The 21,826-nt window shown below is 43.2% G+C and overlaps 1 protein-coding gene across 1 annotated transcript in view; it reads left to right on the top strand.

The window, feature by feature from the left end:
* lrrc1 (leucine rich repeat containing 1) overlaps positions 1-20,056 on the top strand; it is a 140,468-nt gene extending 120,412 nt beyond the window's left edge. The window contains exons 11-14 of the mRNA XM_063039174.1: positions 1,619-1,734; positions 10,320-10,492; positions 15,510-15,646; positions 17,413-20,056. Coding sequence (XP_062895244.1) covers positions 1,619-1,734; positions 10,320-10,492; positions 15,510-15,646; positions 17,413-17,571 — 585 coding nt within the window. The 3' untranslated portion in view covers positions 17,572-20,056. The remainder of the gene's footprint in view (positions 1-1,618; positions 1,735-10,319; positions 10,493-15,509; positions 15,647-17,412) is intronic.
* The last annotated feature ends 1,770 nt before the right edge of the window (positions 20,057-21,826 follow it).

A 21,826-nucleotide genomic window follows, 5' to 3' on the forward strand; every position in this document is an offset into this window, starting at 1 on the left:
CCATAGCGACAGATGCTGCCTTCTAGAGGTGCCACCTTTTGAGAATGCCCTCGTACATTAAGCCAAAAGCTATGATGGTTCCTTACTATCAGAATCAGGTTTGTTATTACATATATCATGAAATTTATTGTCTTGCAAGACATAAAAATTACTAAATTAGGTAAATAGTGCAAAAGATGAATAAAGAGGCCACAGCATGACATTGCATCTTCATTTGTCACAACATTAAGTGGCTACATGTGTAATTAAATCCCATTACAAATTTCTGTGGCTGCTCATGGGTAATTTATCTATAAAATTCTTAAAAGATTAGAGATCCTAATTGTGTGTTCCCTGAAACAGAGTAACGTAAACTTGGTGGCCACTGAGTGTATGCTTGTGGTCTTGTGCTGCTCTATCCCAGTCACTTCAAGGTTTGACGTGTTGAAGATGCTCTTCAGTACACCAGTAACAGTTATTTGAGTTACTGTCACATACCTGTCAGCCCGAACCAGTCTGATCATTTTCCTCTCGCCTCTCTCATTCACAAGGAGTTTTTGGCCACAGAACAGCCGCTCACTGAATGTTTTTTTGTTTTTTGCTTCATTCTCTGTAACTTCAAGAGACTGTTGTGCATGAAAATCCCAAGAGATCAGTACTTTCTGAGGTACTCAAACCACCCTGTCTGGCACCAACAATCATTCCATGGTCATGGTCACTTGGATACACTTCTTCCCCATTCTGATGTTTGGTCTGAACAAAAACTGAACCTCTTTACCATCACTACATGCTTTTATATATCTAACTGCTGACACATAATTGGCTGATCAGGGAGATATTCGCATTAACGAGCAGGTGTACCTAATAAACTGACTACTGAGTGTAAATTGACCAGTAAACACAGGGTCCTGTGTTGCCTTTTAAATCCCAGGGCTCGCTGGATGATCCAGTGAACCAGGTGCTGATGGTGTGGAGTTTGCATGTCTGCCTGTGTCCAGGTGCTCCACTGTTGGATGTGAGGGGGATGGGAGCCTATGGGCCCGGTGCAGGTCAATGGGACTGGGCAAATTAATAGCTTGGCGTGGACTTATTGGATCGAAGGGCCTGTTTCTGTGCTGTAGTGTTCTATGACTCTATGAATCTCCAGTAATATGATATCTGATTTAAAGATAAAAGATTTTAAAGATTAGGTTTGTTTGTCACATGTATATCTAAGCATACAGTGAAATGCGTTGCTTGCATCAAATCAAATCAGCTGGGATTGTGCTGGGCAGGCTGCAAAAGTCGCCATGCTTCTGGTGCCAACATAGCGTGCCTACCGCCAACTAACCCTAATTCTATGTCTCTTGAATTTGGGAGGAAACAGGAGCACTGGGGGGAGACCCATGCAGCCACAGGAAGAGCTCCTGACAGACGACAGTGGGAATTTAACCCCAGTCTTATAGGCGGCAGCTATAAAGTGATATGCTAACTTCTATGCTGTCATGCTGCCGAATGCAGTCCAAGAATTTGTCCCTATTTATGAGAAATGGAGGGTTAACATTTCTGAATTAAGGATCACGTTAAGAAGGTAGAATTTCATGCTTTGGGGCAAGAAAAGTGGTGGGGGCTTTTCTAACCACTCTGGTTTCAATCACAGATTGGTGGCTGCTGCAGCCTCACTGTCTTCAGTGTCCGCGATAACAGATTAACAAGGATCCCTCCAGAGATCTCACAAGCGACTGAACTTCATGTGCTGGACATAGCTGGGAACAGGTAAAATATCTTTCCGGGGGACATTGCTCAGTTTTGATGTAGTTATTTTTTGTGTATCATATTTAAAATATGGAATTTCGGAAGTCAAGGCCCAGAGGTGGTCTGCCCTGGGTTTGGAAACCTGTTTGTGTGTATGTGTGAGCAGGTGGGTGGGAGGGTGGGAAGAAGGGATTTATTTTTTGCTTTTGTAGGTGCTGCTTGCTTTGTTCTGCAGAACACGGTGGGCAAGGTATGATGGTGCTGGAATGTGTGGCAACACTTGCAGACTGCCTCCAGCACATCCCTAGGTCGTGTTGGTTGTAAACACAAGCAAAATGTTTCACTGTATGTTTCTATATATGTGATAAATGAATCTGAAACCTGACCTGAATCTAAAGTAGAGTTGAAAATTGGTGACAAATCAGGATGGGCATGTTAATGTAAGGGATTTACATAGAAACATAGAAAACCTATAGCTCAATACAGTCCCTTCGACCCACAAAGTTGTGCCGAATATGTCCCTACCTTAGAAATTACTGGGCTTACCCATAGCCCTCTATTTGTCTAAGCTCCATGTACCTATCCAAAAGTCTCTTAAAAGACCCTATCGTATCCGCCTCCACCACCGTTACCGGCAGCCGATTCCACGCACTCACCACTCTCTGCGTAAAAAAAACTTAACCCTGACATCTCCTCTGTTCTTACTCCCCCAGCACCTTAAACCTGTGTCCTCTTGTGACAACCATTTCAGCTCTGGAAAATGCCTCTGACTATCCACACGATCAATGCCTCTCATCATCTTATACACCTTTCTCAGGTCACCTCTGATCCTCCGTTGCTCCAAGGAGGAAAGGCCAACTTCACTCAACCTGTTTTTATAAGGCATGCTCCCCAATCTGGGCAACATCCTTGTAAATCTCCTCAGCACCCTTTCTATGGTTTCCACGTCCTTCCTGTAGTGAGGTGACCAGAACTGAGCACAGTACTCCAAGTGGGGTCTGACCAGGGCCTATATAGACTTGTGGCCAAGATTCTTGATTAGGAGTGAAGTCTGTTGCTGATATTAAAGAACCTGCCTAAAGCTTTTATTGTGATGCGCGTTTCCCCCTTCCCTGATATGTTTTTGGCTTCCACTGTAGTTTTTAGTGCACATAGAACATAGAATAGTACAGCACAGTACAGGCCCTTCGGCCCACAATGTTGTGCCGACCCTCACACCCTGCCTCCCATATAAGCCCCCACCTTAAATTCCTCCATATACCTGTCTAGTAGTCTCTTAAACTTCACTAGTGTATCTGCCTCCACCACTGACTCAGGCAGTGCATTCCACGCACCAACCACTCTCTGAGTAAAAAACCTTCCTCTAATATCTCCCTTGAACTTCCCACCCCTTACCTTAAAGCCATGTCCTCTTGTATTGAGCAGTGGTGCCCTGGGGAAGAGGCACTGGCTATCCACTCTATCTATTCCTCTTGTTATCTTGTACACCTCTATCATGTCTCCTCTCATCCTCCTTCTCTCCAAAGAGTAAAGCCCTAGCTCCCTTAATCTCTGATCATAATGCATACTCTCTAAACCAGGCAGCATCCTGGTAAATCTCCTCTGTACCCTTTCCAATGCTTCCACATCTGTCCTATAGTGAGGCGACCAGAACTGGACACAGTACTCCAATTGTGGCCTAACCAGAGTTTTATAGAGCTGCATCATTACATCGCGACTCTTAAACGCTGTCCCTCGACTTATGAAAGCTAACACCCCATAAGCTTTCTTAACTACCCTATCTACCTGTGAGGCAACTTTCAGGGATCTGTGGACATGTACCCCGAGATCCCTCTGCTCCTCCACACCACCAAGTATCCTGTCATTTACTTTGTACTCTGACTTGGAGTTTGTCCTTCCAAAGTGTACCACCTCACACTTCTCCGGGTTGAACTCCATCTGCCACTTCTCAGACCACTTCTGCATCCTATCAATGTCTCTCTGCAATCTTTGACAATCCTCTACACTATCTACAACACCACCAACTTTTGTGTTGTCTGCAAACTTGCCAACCCACCCTTCTACCCCAACATCCAGGTCGTTAATAAAAATCACGAAAAGTAGAGGTCCCAGAACAGATCCTTGTGGGACACCACTAGTCACAATCCTCCAGTCTGAATGTACTCCCTCTACCATGTCCCTCTGCCTTCCGCAGGCAAGCCAATTCTGAATCCACCTGGCCAAACTTCCCTGGATCCCTTGCCTTCTGACTTTCTGAATAAGCCTACCGTGTGGAACCTTGTCAAATGCCTTACTAAAATCCATATAGATCACGTCCACTGCACTACCCTCATCTATATGCCTGGTCACCACCTCAAAGAACTCTATCAGGGTTGTTAGACACGATCTGTCCTTCACAAAACCATGCTAACTGTCCCTGATCAGACCATGATTCTCTAAATGCCCAGAGATCCTATCTCTAAGAATATTTTCCAACAGCTTTCCCACCACAGACGTAAGGCTCACTGGTCTATAATTACCCAGACTATCCCTACGACCTTTTTTGAACAAGGGGACAATATTCGCCTCCCTCCAATCCTCCGGTACCATTCCCGTGGACAATGGGAACATAAAGATCCTAGCCAGAGGCTCAGCAATCTCTTCCCTCGCCTCGTGGAGCAGCCTGGGGAATATTCTGTCAGGCCCCAGGGACTTATCTGTCCTAATGTATTTTCATTTATTTCCTGAAGTTATCGTTGAGGCTGAACAATCAAAATGACCAGATCCCTCAGTAAAACCTCGGATACTGTTTAAATTTTACAGGAAACAAAATGGGATGTATACATTTTGGCTTTGACATTATCTGCATATAATAACGATCCTTCAAGAACAGACAATATGTTTCTGACTGAAGATGCAAGAGAGCGCAGATGCTGGGATTTGGGGAATAAGAGGACTGTGGAGGAAATGGGACAGTTGATGTTCTGGGTCCCAAGATGTTGAATGTCCATTATCCTCCATGGATGATGATTGAACTCTGAGGTCCTCTAGCAGTTTGCATCTTACTCCATTACTCTACTGACTTTTTAAATTTGTACAATTTGAAACAGTTTTTGTAGAATGACAGTCCATGCAAATGAAAGTAGTGTTTTCGGGCTGAGATGTTATTCAGTGGTGAGATGGCACAGGAGCTTAGTGGTAAGTGTAACAGCATCAGTGACCCAATTGCGCTGTCTGCAAGGAGTTTGTACGTTCTCTCCGTGACCACATGGTTTTCCTCTGGGTGATCTGGTTTCCTCCCACATTCCAAAGATGTAGGGGTTAGTAGGTTAATTGGTCATGTGGGTGTAACTGGGTGGTGCGAGCTCATTTGGCTGGAAGGGCCTGTTACTGTGTTGCATCTCTAAATAAAAATAAATAAATACTGTAAAAAACAAATGTCCTAGCAAGATGATCAAATGAAATGCAGATTGCGATTTTCAGTGACTCAAATGTGACGTACTTTTGATAAATGTTAGAGTGAGGAAAGTCGCACAAAGAATTGAAGAATCAGAATCTGGTTTACTATCACTGGCAAATGTCACGAAATTGGTTGTTTTGAAGCAGAAGTGCAGTGCAATACACTAAAAAACTATGAATTAAAAATAACTAACGAAAATAGGATGTGCAAAGAGAGTGTTCATGAGTTTATGGTCCATTCAGAAACCTGTTGGCAGAGGGCTAGAAAATGTTCCTAAATGTTGAGTGTGTGTCTTCAGTCTCCTGAACCTCCTCCTAGATGGTAGTAATGCGAACAGTGCCTGTACTGGGCAGTGAAGGTCTTTCATGATGGGCATTGCCTATTGAAGACGTCCTCAGTGGTGGAGGAGCTAATGCCCATGTTAGAGCTGGCTGAGTTTACAACTTTCTACAGCTTTTTCCAATGCTGTGCTTTGGTGTCTCCGTACCAGACAGTGATGCAGCAATTAGAATGCTCCCCATAATGCTTCTGTAGAAATTTGCTAGTGTTTGGTGACATTCCAAATCTTCTCAGATTCAGAAACAAGAAATGCCATGACTAAACATGTACAAAATGCTGGATGAATTCAGCAAGTCAGACAGCATTCTTAGATGCTGCCTGATCTGCTGAGCTCCTCCAGCAATTTTTATGTGTTACTCTGGATTGTCAGCATCTTGAAAATCTCCCGTGTTTATAATTTGCCACAGCTTGACATCTACCTCCAGTCAGTGTGGACAGCGTGGGACATTTTTCTAATTTGCCTGTTAACACAGATGAGAATCAGAATCAGGTTTATTACCATTGACAGATGACATGGAATTTGTTGTTTTGCATCAGCAGTATACTGCAAAGGCATAAAATTACTCTAAATTGCAAAACAAAAAGGACAAGTGAGGTAGTGTTCATAGACTCATGGGCCATTCTGAAATCTGATTGCAGGGGGGTGAAGCTATTTCTGAATCATTCTTCAAGCTCTTGTACCTCCTCCCCTTTGATGGTAGTAACAAGAAGAGGGCATGTCTCAGGTGGGGAGGAATTAGTCCTTACTCTTAATAATTTCTCCTTTGGCTGCTCCCACTTCCTCCAAACTAAAGGTGTAGCCATGGGCACCCCTATGGGTCCCAGCTATACCTGCCTTTTTGTTGACTTTGTGGAACAAGCTATGTTCCAAACCTATTCTGGTATCTGTCCCCCATTTTTCCTTCGCTACATCGACGACTGCATTGGCGCTGCTTCCTACACGCATACTGAGCTCGTTGACTTCATTAACTTTGCCTCCAACTTTCACCCTGTCCTGTTTACTTGGTTCATTTCTGACACCTCCCTCCCCTTTCTAGATCTTTCTGTCTCTATCTCTGGAGACAGCTTATCTACTGATGTCTACTATAAGCCTACTGACTCTCACAGCTATCTGGACCATTCCTCTTCTCACCCTGTCTCTTGCAAAAATGCCAACCCCTTCTCACACTTTCTCCATCTCCACCACATCTGCTCTCAGGATGAGGCTTTTCATTCCAGGACGAAGGAGATGTCCTCCTTTTTTAAAGAAAGGGGCTTCCCTTCCTCCACTATCAACTCTGCTCTCAAACGCATCTCCCCCATTTCACGCACATCTGCTCTCACCCAGTCCTTCCGCCACCCCACTAGGAATAGGGTTCCCCTGGTCCTCACCTACCACCCCACCAGCCTCCGGGTCCAACATATAATTCTCTGTAACTTCCGCCACCTCCAACGGGATCCCACCACTAAGCACACCTTTCCCTCCCCCCCACCCCCGCTTTCCGCAGGGATCGCTTCCAACGCGACTCCCTTGTCCATTCGTACCCCCCCATCCCTCCCCACTGATCTCCCTCCCGGCACTTATCCTTGTAAGCGGAACAAGTGCTACACATGCCCTTACACTTCCTCCCTCACTACCATTCAGGGCCCCAGACAGTCCTTCCAGGTGAGGCGACACTTCACCGGTGAGGCGACACTTCACCTGTGAGTCGGCTGGGGTGATATGCTGCGTCCGGTGCTCCCGATGTGGCTTTCTATGTATTGGCGAGACCCGACGCAGACTGGGAGACCGCTTTGCTGAACACCTACGCTCTGTCCACCAGAGAAAGAAGGATCTCCCAGTGGCCACACATTTTAATTCCACGTCCCATTCCCATTCTGATATGTCTATCCATGTCCTCCCTATTGTAAAGATGAAGCCACACTCAGGTTGGAGGAACAATACCTTATATTCCGTCTGGGTAGCCTCCAACCTGATGGCATGAACATTGACTTCTCAAACTTCCGCTAACAGCCCACCTTCCCCTTGTACCCCATCTGTTATTTATTTATAAAGGGAACATTAGGGGGGGCTTCTTCACACAGAGACTGGTGGGAGTGTGGAATGAGCTACCAGATGAAGTGGTAAATGCGGGCTCACTTTTAACATTTAAGAAAAACTTGGACAGGTACATGGATGAGAGGTGTATGGAGGGATATGGTCCAGGTGCAGGTCAGTGGGACGAGGCAGAAAAATGGTTCGGCACAGCCAAGAAGGGCTAAAAGGCCTGTTTCTGTGCTGTAATGTTCTATGGTTCTATTTATATACACATATTCTTTTTCTCTCTCTCCTTTCCCTCCCTCTGTCCCTCTCACTATACCCCTTGCCCACCCTCTGGGCTTCCCCCCTCCCCCTTTTCTTTCTCCCTAGGCCTCCTGTCCCATGATCCTCTCATATCCCTTTTGCCTATCACCTGTCCAGCTCTTGGCTCCATCCCTCCCCCTCCTGTCTTCTCCTATCATTTTGGATCTCCACTCTCCCTCCCACTTTCAAATCTCTTATTAGCTCTTCTTTCAGTTAGTCCTGACGAAGGGTCTCGGCCTGAATCGTCGACTGTACCTCTTCCTAGAGATGCTGCCTGGCCTGCTGCGTTCACCAGCAACTTTTATGTGTGTTGCTTGAATTTCCAGCATCTGCAGATTTCCTCGTGTTTGAGGTTCCTAAGTGATGGATGCCATTTCTTGAGGAATTGCCTCTTGAAGATGCTCTTGATTGTGGGGAGGGATGTGCCTGTGAGGGAGATAGCTGAGTCCACAGCCCTCTGCAGCCTCTCCTGATCCTGCAGATTGGTGCCTCTTTTGCAATCACAAGCAAAAGAAAATCCGCAGATGCTGGAAATCCAAGCAACACACACAAAATGCTGGAGGAACTCAGCAGACCCGGCAGCATCTATGGAAAAGAGTATGGTTGACGTTTCGGGCCAAGACCCTTCTTCAGGGTTTTGTGTGTGATGCAATCAGTTGGATTGCTCTCCACTGTCCATCAGAGTTGTGTGGTGTGACAGCAGTCCCTCCTGCCTTGCATGAGCACAGAATAATTTATTACAAATATACACCTTGTGGCCACTTTATTAGGAACAGGAGTAGAACCTGATGTGGTTTTCTGCTGCTGGTGCCCATTCGTTACATGGTTTGATGTGTTGTGCGTTCAGAGATGTTCTTATGCACACCGCTATTGTAATGTGTAGTTATTTGAGTTACGATTGCCTTCATGTCAGCTTGAAACAGTTTGTCCATTCTTCTTTGACCTCTCTCATTAACAAGGCATTCTCCCCCCCCCCCACAGAACTGCTGCTCACTGAATGTTTTTTTGAGGTTTTTTTTTGCACCATTCTCTGTAAACTTCAGAGTTGTGCATAAGAATCCCAGGAGATCAGCAGTTTCTGTGATACTCAGACCACCATGTCTGCCACCAACAATCATTTCACAGTCAAAGTGACAAAGATCACTTTTCTCCCCCATTCTGAACCTCTTGTCCATGTCTGTATGCTTTTATGCATTGAGTTACTGTTAAATGATTGGCAATTAGATATGTACAATAGCAAGCAGGTGTACCTAATAATTGGTCACTGTACCCTTTCAAGGATAAACTTCATTACCCACAGATGATTAAAAAATCTTGCATGCTTCATTGAATTTGATAACCTTTTTAAGTAAAGTAGAATTATTGAGTAGCATGTCAATATTTACAAAGTCAAATCTGCTTCTGAGTCAAAGTCAAAGAAAAATGTATTATCACAGTCCGTATATATTATCATAGTACTTTATTACCCTCATAATTTTGTCGACTTCTATAAATATCCCCTCATTCTCCAATGGTTCAGGGAATAAAGCCTCAGTCTCAGCAATATCCTTGTAAATTTGCTCTGTACCCTTTCAATCTTATTGATATATAAAATTTAATTCCATTTTCTATTACAACAATGGGTGCACACAATAATACAGTAAATGTAGTTCCTGAAACCTTGGGTGTTGTCCCTGATGTATTCCATGTCTTGACTGCTAGGCTTTGTCTACATTTCCCTGCAACTACATTAGGACAATCCACATCCATATTTACGAGTGATTAGCCTTCACTTTTCTTTCCCCTACAATTACCTATGCATGGATGCTTAACTGGATCCCCTGCAGCATTCTCTTCCTCAAAGTAAATTTATTATTACATTACATGGACTACCTTGAGATTAATTTTCTTGCTTACAGGAAAACAAAGAAAATTAATAGAATTTATGCTGACTAATGACCAATGTTGAAAATTGGACAATTTGTGCAAACAAAAATTAAATAATATTGAGAACAAGAGTTGCAGAGTTCTTGTCTGTAGGTTGTGGAATGAGTTCAGTGTTGAGCTGAGTGAAGTTCCCCATGCCAGTTCAGGACCCTGACGGTTGAATAGTAATAATAACTTTTCCTGAAACTGGTGTGCATTTAAGGTGAGAGGGGGTAATTTCAAAGCAGATGTGAGGGGCAGGTCTTTTTTTTTAACATAGAGAGTGGTCTTTGCCTGGAATGTACCGCCTGGCATGGAGGTAGAGGCAAGTATATTAGGGAATTTTAAGAGGTGTTTCTCTAGGCACATGAATGTATGGAAAATTGTAGAATAGGGACATTGTGTAGGCAGAAGGGATTTGTTTAGTTGTCCTTTTGTTTACAAATTTAATTGGTTTGGCACAACATTATTGGCCGAAGGGTCTGTTCCTGTGCTGTACTGGTCTATGTTCTATGTTGTGGTAGTATGGGAGCTAAGACGTCTGTACTTTCAGCCCGAAGGTAGCAAGAGTAACAAGAGTTTTCTTTTTGACCTTTGCAGGTTGACGTTCTTGCCTTTATCATTGATCACTTTGAAACTGAAGGCCCTTTGGTTATCAGAGAACCAGTCCCAGCCGCTGCTAACTTTCCAGACGGAGATTGATGCAGGAACAAGAGAGAAGGTTTTGACCTGCGTTTTGCTTCCTCAGCTGCCTCCTGAACATAACAACCACGGTACTGTATCAGTTTTACCAAGTTAAGAACCTGTAACCAGTAAGGGAAGGGTGGAAGGTCACAGGGGTTTTTGGTGACAATCTCAGAAATTTTCCGGATTGATTTGTTTTTTCTTTAAATCTGGCATGTTTCCTGTGTGGAACATCATCCTTTCACTTGTTTCAACATTACAGCACAGCACAGGCCCTTCCAATGAACGTTACTGAGATAATAGAATGTTAGCATTCATTTCGAGGGACGATTATACAGTATAAAAGCAAGGATGTAACGCTGAGGCTTTATAAGGCATTGGTCAGACCACACTTGGAATATTGTGAGCAGCTTTGGGCCGTTAATCTAAAAAGATGTGCTGGCATTGGAGAGAGTCCTGAGGAGGTTCACAAGAATGGTCCAGGGAATGATATGGTTAACATATGAGGAGTGTTTGATGGCTCTTGGCATTTACTCACTGGAGTTTAGAAGAATGAAGGGCGATCTCATTGAAACCTATCGAATATTGATGGACTCAAATAGAGTGGACGTGGTGAGGATGTTTCCCATTGTGGGGGAGTCTAGGACCAAAGGGCACAGCCTCAGAGTATAAAGGGGCAATCCTTTAGGATAGAGATGAGGAGGAATTTATCTGGAGGGTGGTGAATCTGTGGAATTCATTGCCACAGATCGTTGTGGAGGCCAAGTCATTGGGTGTATTTAATCTGAAGATTGATAGGTTCTTGATTAGTCAGGGTGTCATAGATTACATGGAGAAGGCAGGAGAATGGAATTTTCCTATTCCATCAGCCAGGATGGGCTGAATGACCAGTCTGCTCTTATGTCTTATTGTCTCTGGCCCATGATGTCGTGCCGACCTTTTAACCTACTCTTAAGATCGATCTAACCCTTCCCTCCTACAGAGCCTTCCATTTTTCTAACACTTATGTGCCTATCTAAGAATTTCTTCAATGTCCTTAATGTACCTGCCTCTATTACCATGCCTGGCAGCACGTTCCACCCACCCACTGCACTCGTAAAGAACTTGCCTCTGACATCTCCCATCATGTTAGAATTATGTCCCCTTGTCTTAGCCATTTCCACCCTGGGGGAAAAGAGATTTGGCTATCCACTCTATCTATACCTCTTATCATCTTTACACCTCTCTCAAGTCACCTCTCATCCCCCTTCGCTCTCAAGAGAAAGCTCCTAGCTTGCTCAGTCTATCCTCATAAGACATGCTTTCTAACCCGGGCAGCATCCTGGTAAATTTCCTCTGTACCCTTTCTGAAGCTTCCACGTCCTTGCTGTAATGAGGCGACCAGAACTGGACACAGCATTTTAAATGTTGCCTAACCAGGGTTAGAGCTGCCGAGGAAGTGGTTCCTTAAGGCTTTTCATAGCCAGTGGTGGTAGTGGGGATAAGCTCCCGCCGCCTAAGAACGCTCCAAATAGCATGAGCCTCAAATAGACTTCAACCAGGCTCCTGGCCCTTACGTGTGGCTCAGCTACTTAGCCTGGTGGAACCATTTCTACAGACAGGAGAAGGGGCAAAGGCAAGTTACTGGCGCCTTAAAACCAGTTGCTTCAGGCAGATGGGGCTTGTCAGCTGTGGTTGACCGTTCACTAGGAGAAGGTAAACTCCGCTGCCTTGCAGCTACATCCACTCATGGGGTAGGCTTTGGGAGTAAACCCTGAGGGGAATCTCCGGAGCTGGAGTGCATAAGGCAGTCTTGCGTTGAGTTCAGTGCTGACTGGGATCTCCTGTGATGCTGCTGGTGCCAAACTGTATCAGTCTCTGCTGTTCCTTTGGATTCACCAGCTGTGTGCAAAGTGGGAGTATGACACAGGCAACAGCTTGCTCTCCATATCATACTGCCCTGGCTTGCGTATGACAGCTAGGATGCAGCATTCATGGTTGACCCTGACCAACGGAGGGGATATCACCCCATGAGTAGCAGCAGTGTTGTTAGGATATAAGAATGTAATAGAACAGTACTGAAAGCATTTACTATAAATGTAAATAATAAAAAGGCATGGTTTGTTCTTCTGGATTTTAAATTATGAATAAAGTTTATTTTATTTTAAAAAAAGGTCCTGGAAACTATTTAAGCCTATTCCTCTTCAGCTAAGGGTAATAGTTCCTTCTCACTTACTCCATCTAGACCCGCATTTTTATACATTGCGATTAAATCTCTTCCTAGCTATCCGCAATGTTTGTTGAATTGCTGGTGTGTGCAAGTTTGATATACTGAATAGTCAGTTCTCAACAGAAACTGATCCTGTTGTTTAAAAATCAAAAGTTTATCAGATAGGTTTTTTTCTTTAATGTTTGCTTTTAAATCTGCCTGTCCATTGAGAAAAAAAAATAAATGAAATAATAAACTTTGAGTATTACATAGAAGAAAAAAATGGAAGTTATGTCGCACCTTTCCAGAGTCAGGTCATTACAAAAAGTTTTACAGGTCAATGTGAACTTTTCGAGAGTAATCCCTGCAGTGAAAATGGACCAGCCATGATGAAATGGCAGAGCAGACTTGATGGGCCAAATGGCCTAATTCTGCTCCTATATTTTACAGTCTTATGGTACAATAGGACGTGGAAATTTAGAGTGATAGTGGGCAAATTGGGAGCCTGAGTCTGCAGTGCCAATAGTTGATACAGGAAAACTGCAGCAAGCTCCCACAAATGGACATGGAAGAGGACAAAATCACCTATTTCTCTGTTGAGATGGCACATTTTGAATGAGATTGTAATGTCCTTGCTGCACTCTGTGGTGTAAAATGGTACCATTTTGAGCAGCTGAATTAACCCCAGTGTCCCCAACAATCTCCATCAGCCAGCTGGCATCATTCAAATCATTTGACTTGTTATTACCACGTCGTTGTTAGAGGGATCTCACAATTTGCTGCTGCTTTGACCACGTGATGAAGAATCAGCATATAGGAGGGAGATTGAAAATCTGGTTGAATCATGCTACAACTACAACCTCTCACTCAACATCAGTAGAATCAAAGGCTGACAATTGACTCCAGGAGGAAGAAGCTGGAAGTCCATGAGCCAATCCTCATTAAGGGATGGGAGATGGAGAATGCCAAGAAATTAAAATTAATTGGCACGATCATATCAGCGATCTGTTCCGGGATCATCATGTACAGACGGTGCCATTACAAAGAAAGCACAACAATACCTCTACTTGCTTAGAAGTTTGCATAGATTTGGCATGTCGCCTAAAACTTGATAAGCTTCTATATTTGCACAGTAGGAGTATCCTAACGGGTTGCATCATGGCCCGGTATGGAAACAACAATGCCCAAAAACAGAAACTGCTCCATGAAATGGTGGATACATCCCAATTCATCACAGGAAAAGCTACCCCCACCATTGAGTACGTCTACAAGGAGTGCTGCCACAAGAAAACAGCATCCATCATCTAGGATCCCCACCTTCCAGATGCTCACTTCTCACTACTACCATCAGACAAGAGGTACAAAAGCCTTCAGTCCCACGTCACCAGGTTCAGGAACAGTTATAACTCTACAACCATCAGGCTCCTGAACCAACTCCAATCACCACAACTCTGAACCGATTCTACAACCTACAGGAGAAAATCTGCAGATGCTGGAAATCTGAGCAACACACACAAAATGCTGGAGGAACTCAGCAGGCCAGGCAGCATCTGTGGGGAACAAAGTACAGTTGACGTTTCGGGCTGAAACCCTGCTGAAGGGTTTTGGACCAAAACATTGATTGTATTTTTTCCATAGATGCTGACTGGCCTGCTGAGTTCCTCTCACATCTTGTGTGTGCAACAACCTACAAACTCACTTTCAAGGTCTCTACAACTCGTGTTCTCAATATTGTTTTATGTGTCTTCTTTGCACATTGTTACTTGTCCATCTTTGTTTATGTATAGGTTTTTTTTGTAAATTCTATTGTATTCCCTTATATTCCTGTAACTGCCTGTAAGTGAAGCTCAAGTGAGTATATGGTAACATATAAGTACTTGGATATTAAATTTACTTTGACATTGAGTTTGAAATAGTTTGACTTGTTATTACCAAATGGTCATTAAAGGGATCATACAACTTGCTGCTGCTTTGACCACGTTAAACTAGTAAACTATGCATCAGGAGTAATGCTATTCAGCGTAGCCTGAAGGGTAGTGAAAGGTACCACATAAAATTAACTTGGTTTGTTATTGTGCAGTGAAAAACTTTGTTTTGCATGCCATCCATACAGATCTCTTCCTCAGTTCAGTGTGTTGAGGTAATACAAGGGAAATTTAAATAAGTACAATTATTATAATAGATGCAGCTTCAAATTCCTAAAGGTCTGTCCTGGGCCCAACATATTGTGGGGTGACATGATAACCTAGCAGTTACCATAATGCTATTACAACACCAGTGACCCGGGTTCAATACCCACCACCGACCGTATGGAGTTTGTACATTCTCCCTATAACCATAGAGGTTTACTCCGGGAGCTCTGGTTTTTCCCCACACTTTGAAGACGTACAGGTTGGTAGGATAATTGGTCATACAGGTATAATTGGGTTGGAAGGGCCTGTTACTGTGCTGTTTCTCTAAGTTAAATTAAATATTGATGCAGTTATGATGAGGGTATTTAGTTAGGAGTTGGAGGAAACCTGACTTTGGAAAGGTGCGACATGACTTCCAAAGACTGGCAAATTTCTACAGATGTACCATGGAGAGCACTCAAACTGTTGCGTCACTTTCAGCTACGGAGGGGCCACTGCGCAGGAACGGTAAAAGCTACAGAGGGTTGTAAACTCAGCCAGCAGCATCGTGGGCACATCCCACTCCGCCTTCAAGGATACTTTCAAATGGCAATGCCTCAAGAAGGCAGCATTAAGGATCCCTACCATCCTCCTACTGTGTAAGAGCACGGTCTGAAATGTTTGAATGTAGAATTGCCTGTTTTGAAAGTACAGCTATTAATTTTAATATGTGCAGAGAGAATACTTTGTAAGCCTTTGTATGTTAATTTGTTGAGCTGTTCATCAGTGGCAAACTTTTATTTGCAGATAATTTGCCACGCTGTACTGCTCTGGAGAGCCTGGTAACTGACGTTTCTGATGAAATGTGGAATGAACGTGCCATGAACCGAATCAGTGCAATACGCTTCCTAGACGATCAGGATGACGATGAAGATGAAGAAAAGGTAATTTCTTTCTTCGCAGATGCTGCCTGATCCCCTGAGCACTTCAAACATTTTCTGTTTTGTTTCCAGTTTTTTGGCATCTGCAGAGATGTTGGAAGTGGGAAACAGAAGAGCTGGTTATTGGCTTTGGGGGGTGGGGGGCAGTACACATGCTGCTGTCTACGTCAACTGTGTTAAGAAAGAAAATTTCAAGATGCGAGGAGTGAACATCAACAGTGGTCTGTCCTGGTCCAACCACAAAGACACCATTGCTAAGAAAGCTCACAAACACATCTACTTCCTCAGGAGGCTAAAGAAATTTTGCATGTTCCTGTCGACTTCTTATTGATGGACCACAGAAAGCATCCTATCTGCATGCATAATGGCTTGTATGGCAATTGCTCTGCCTGTGACTGAAAGAAACTGCAGAGAGTTGTGGACACAGCTCAGCACATCATGGAAAGCAGCCTCCCCTCCATGGTCTCTGTCTACACTTCTTGCTGACTGGGTAAAGCAGCCGTCATAACCACTTTCTTATTCTGGCTTTCTCTCCCTTCATTTCCAGTCCTGATGAAGGGTCTTGAAATGTTGACTGTTTATTCCTTTCCCTAAATGTTGCCTGACCTGCTGAGTTCCTCCAGCATTTTGTGTGTGTTAATCATAAACAAAGACCCCACTCAGCTTGGACAGTCTTGCTTTTCCCTTCCCCCTTTGGCAATAAGATACAAAAACTGAAAACATGTACCATCACACTCACGGACAGCCTCTAACCCATTGATATAAGACTATTAAATATTTCACTAGTACAATGAGATGGACTCTTGGCATCACAATCTACCTTGATATGACCTTGCACTTTATTGTTTACCTGCACTGTACTTTCTCTGTAGCTGTTACACTTTATTCTACATTCTGCTAATGTTTTACCTTGTTCTACATGAATGCACCGTGTAATGATCTGATCTGTATGAACAGTATACAAGACAAGCTTTTCACTGTATCTTGGTACATGTGACTTCTGAGTACGGATGCTCTCAATGAGGGAAGGTTCCGATTCCAGCTCCCCTCTTTAACACCAACTGGTCAGCAGCATGGACAACATTGCTGTCCCACTTACGTTGTGCGATCAGTTGTGGAGAGGCAAATATGTTACTGAGTCAGTAATCCAGAGACCAGGTTCTTAGAGACCCGAATTCAGATCCTTCCTCGGCAGCTGTCTATTTTGAACTTGGTTAAGCACGTGTGATTTGGATAAACGGATAGCTTTAGTAATGTGATCATATAAACTGCCTTCCTATGGTAAAAGCCAAATTGTTTAAAGGTGTACTCCAGTGGAGGGAATTTGTCATCCTTATCCAATCTAGTCTATGTGACTACAGTCCTGTCCAACATGGCAAACTCATAAAATTAACTTGGAGATGTTTCCATACCCAAGAATGGAAAAGCCCACAAAAGGCGGTGGATACAGCCCAGTCCATCACAGGAAAAGCCCTCCCCATCATTGAGCTCATCAACAAGGAGTGCTTTCGCAGGAAAGCAGCATCCATCATTGAGGTCCCTCCACCATCCAGGCAGTGCTGTCTTCTCGCTGCTGTCACTGGGAAGGGGGTACAGGAGTCTCAGATGCCACACCGCCAGGTTTAGGACCACCTTTGTAGCCTCACTAGTGACTTACACAACTGCAGCGTAATGTCCCGACACCTCTGTTCAGTACCCTCACTGATGAAGGCCAGTGTGCCAAATGTTCTGTGATGCCACTACTTACTTATTTTCTACTTTCTTTCCAGGGTACCCTGCTACGGAGAGCCACTCCACATCCTGGGGAATTGAAGACCTTGAAAAAGACGGCAGAGAACTTGAGAAATGAGATGAATGCTGCTAAAGCACTGGACTCCAACAAAAATGAGGTCAATAACGCCACTCAAAGATTAACCACTTCTGTATAGAGTTTTACCTCAAGCTCTCACCTTGTGTGTCTCCCTGACTCTCTCAGCCGTCGTGACAAACCCTTCCTTGGAATTGTTCCCTTCCGTTTGCACAAGCCAACCCCATGTGATTTTTGTCTCATGTCACCAACTACAGCCTGGAAGAAAGTGCCTTGCTTCCCCACAGTGATTGCACCAATTGATCCAAAGGCATTCTGCACAATGTAATCATGTTTTTCCCCAAAAAAATCTTTTTTATATATGTGTATATATAAATATAAATATATATATATATATAGGTAGATGCACTACTGTATAGAATTTAGAAATCCTTGCTCATAATTTTGTTAAACACAGGGTGAACTCTTTTTTTTAAGAAAAGGTATATTTTTGGGGGTGCTTGGACCTGCTGAAAAATAATTGTACAGTTTTATGTGAAATTTGATACTTTTTATACAGTTTGGCAGCTTGGATTGTGTAAATTTTACATTTTGTGTATAGCGAGTTTAATAATGGTAATGCAGGTTTATGAACATTGTTCTGCTATGGTACACGTTTTTATTAGTTGTAAAAATCAGTCCTAACTTTCCTGAATCATCCACAGACCGTCTTCAGTGACTTACCTGTGTCTCCTTACCACTGCCCTCCCCTACCTTTGTTCTGAGTTGATTTGATCATTATGGCAAGGACACCAAACTCACATGCTGGCCTTGTAACTGACAGGTAGAGTGTTTTCTTTTCATAAGGGGATGATAGAGAAAAACGTACTGGGGCTTGTGTAACTTCTAAGCCATATCCTGCTGAATAAATGGTATCTTCGCCAAACAATTATGGTGCGATTAACACTCTATATATTGAGCCATAGAACACTACAGCACAGAAACAGTCCCTTGGCCCATCTGGTCTGTGCCAAACCATAATTCTGCATGTTCCCATTGACCTGCACCTGGGCCATATTCTTCCATACCTGTCCCATTCGTGCACTAATTGGAATTTCTCTTAAATGTTACAATCGAATCTGCATCTACCACATCCACTAGCGACACGTTCCACACTCTCATATCCCTCTGACTGAAGAAGTTCTGAGGTCTTTCATGTTTCACCCTTAACCCATGACCTCAGTGCCGTCACTGATGAAGGCCAGTGTGCTGAAAGCCCCTTCCAACACCTGTCGACCTCTGATGTCACCTCTTTCTTACTTTCTATTTTCTCTCCAGGGTACCCCGCTACAGTCTGGTTGTAGTCTCACCCAACCTCGGGAAAAAAACCTACTTACAATATCCTATCTATACCCCTCATAGTTTTGTATACCCCTACAAATCTCCCCTTATGTTCCTAAGCTCCAGGGAATGAAGTCCTAACCTCACATGCTCTTTCTCTGCACTCTTTCAATCTTAATGATATCTTTCTGGTAAGTAGGTGACCAGAACTGCACACAATACTCCAAATTGGGCTTCACCAACGTCAACATTGTATCCCAATTCCTGTACTTAGAACCCTGATTTATGAAGGCCAATTGCCGAAAGCTGTTTTATGACCCTATCTTACTGATATATTTCCTGGAGGTTGGTGACCAGAGCTGCACACAATATGGTTACTTCTCATCAGTGTAACCCCTTCCATATGTCCCTCTCTACACACACTGCATCTCCTTTCAACTGGACTTTGTTAGTAATTGTGAATGGTTTTGTCATATGTGAAACCTGCCGTGATTTTATAATTTTTAATCAAATATTGCACAGGAAAGTTTAAAATTTGTCTTTACAATAAATTAAGGCTTTTTGCCGACCATTCCTAACCGCTGATGTATAAAATTTGGCATTAGTCTTTCAAGAAAGAAGGCTATTTTCCAAATTAATTTATTTTCTGCAGGTACTAAGAAATCTCTGCTGTCATGGTGACAGGTAGCTGTGGCCTCTGTTGAGGTAGATTGTGGACATAAATCTTCAGTGGTTTATGGGCATTGCCAAACAGTGATTGTTATGGACCTCAGCCACTCAGTGCTGAATTTAACTAATTAAATTTCCTACTCTGTTGTTTTGTTAACTGTGGTCTTTAGTTTGGAAAATGTGGAGGTACCTGGTTTAATGCATTCGTTAGGTGTTAAAACAGTCAATAATATTTTTGGCTAATAAACATCAACTTTGTAAATATCTGTGAAGGAAGCAAATGTTTTGAAAATAATTTTTCTAAGTCACTGTTTCCATAGAGTCGTAGACACTACTGCACAGAAACAGGCCCTTTGGTCCATGTTGAATTATTATTCTGTCTTGTCCCATCGACCTGCACCCAGGCCCTCCATACCGCTCTCATCTATGTACTTATCCAAATTTTTCTTAAATGTTGAGAATTCACATCTACTACTTCTGTTGGCAGCACAATCCACACTCTCACCACTTTCTGAGCGATGAAGTTCCCTCTCATGGTCCCCCTAAACCTTTCACCTTTCATCCTTATCCCATGACCTCACGTTCTAGTCTCACCCAATGTCACATGCTGTAATTTGGAAAAAAAATTACCTTAGATGTTCTGGGATCTTGGCATCTGATCAGTAAATTAATAGTAGAACTATTAATTTAGTGGCCGATGTTGATGGGTTCTGCAGTTTGATTTTTGAAGAACTTATTCTTTTGGTAGTTTTGATGGTTGCTTAATACTTAATTGACTACTGAAAAACAAATGATTATTGTCAATCGTGTTTATGCATTTCAGTTACATAGTTGAGTCATGAGATTCTGCAGATGTTGGAAATGTTGTGTAACACATTCATGATGAGGTCAGATGCAGGTTGGATGAGCAGCACCACTTATTGTGTCTTCATAGTCTTCAACCTGTTGGCATCAACGTTGATTTCTTTAACTTCCAGTAATCATTGCCCTCTGTTTCCCTTCCTTCCCCCTCCTTTGTCTTCCTTCATTCCTGTAGCCCCCTCAGCCCTTTTCTTGCCCTCTCCCACCTTTTCGACCTGCCCATCACCTCCTTCCCTTTCTTCCGTGGTCCACTCTCCTAGCAGTTTCCTTCTTCAACCATTAACCTCTTCCACCTATAACTTCTCAGCTTCTTACTTCACCCACCCCCTCCCCCATCAGCCCACCTTTCCCCTCCCCTATCACCTGCCGGCTTGTGCTCCTCCTCCTGCCTCAACCTTCTTACTCTGGCTTCTGCTCTCTCCTTTCCAGTCCTGATGAAGGGTCTCGGCCTGAAACATTGGATGTTCATTTTCCTGCCATAGATGCTGCCAGATCTGCTGAGTTATTCCAGCATTTTATGTGTGCGTAGCTCAATGACATAATTGTTGACTTTTGGTTAATCTAACCAATATTTGTGATATTCAATCCAGAGAAAAGTTCTTGCCCTGAAACGTCATCTCCATTTCCCTCCTCAGATTCTACCTGAACTGCTGAGTTCCTCCAGTATCTTGTTCGTTGCTCCAGATCCTAGCATCTGCAGTCTCTTATGTCTCCATTTAAGAAGTCCTGTTATTCCCTTGCTGGAGTTTTGCAAACTTTACAGCATGTTCTTGCAAACTAAGATGCATATCATTCAGGGCAATGCATGAACAATTTGCTGTCAAGTTCAAGTTTATTGCAATTCAACCTACCCACCGAACAAAGCAACATTACCCCAGATCATGATGTACAACACAGTACATACAATTCACACACAACACACGAAGTAATATTGCCACAAATAAATTAACAAATAATAATAAAAATTTACAAATAGCAAATAAATAGTACCTCCACCCACGATTACCAGGTCTCAAGTATTTGAACAACACACCCAATTCTAATGAAAAGTTTCTTGCAAATAAATGTCTTTGAACTTACTGTAAACGTATTTTAAGTGCCAGGATGCATCTTGTTTGAGCAAAATTAATGAAACATTTTGGTGCAAGTATGTTGCAAGCAGGGGTTCTTCTTTAGAGAGACAGCACGGTAACCGGCCTTTCTGGCCCAACAGGTCCACACCATCCAGTTACAACCATGTGGCCACTTAGCCTGCTGGGGATGTCTGCAAATCGGCAACTGTCTTGTAAGCTTCTCGTTCTGAGCTTATGCAATGAGCATGAAATAATTTTTATTAATTTGCTAAATCCCAGCGTATGTATGCAGATTCAACTGTAACATTTATTTATTTACTTTGAGATTTGTAAGTAAGTATGGTAACAGGCCCTTCTGACCCAACGAGCCCACACTGACCAATTACACCATGTGACCAGCTAACCTACTAACCCGTCTGTCTTTGGAAGGAAGCCAGAATATCCAGAGGAAAC

Source organism: Mobula hypostoma, chromosome 2 (assembly GCF_963921235.1).
Source record: "Mobula hypostoma chromosome 2, sMobHyp1.1, whole genome shotgun sequence".
Lineage (NCBI taxonomy): Eukaryota > Metazoa > Chordata > Chondrichthyes > Myliobatiformes > Myliobatidae > Mobula > Mobula hypostoma.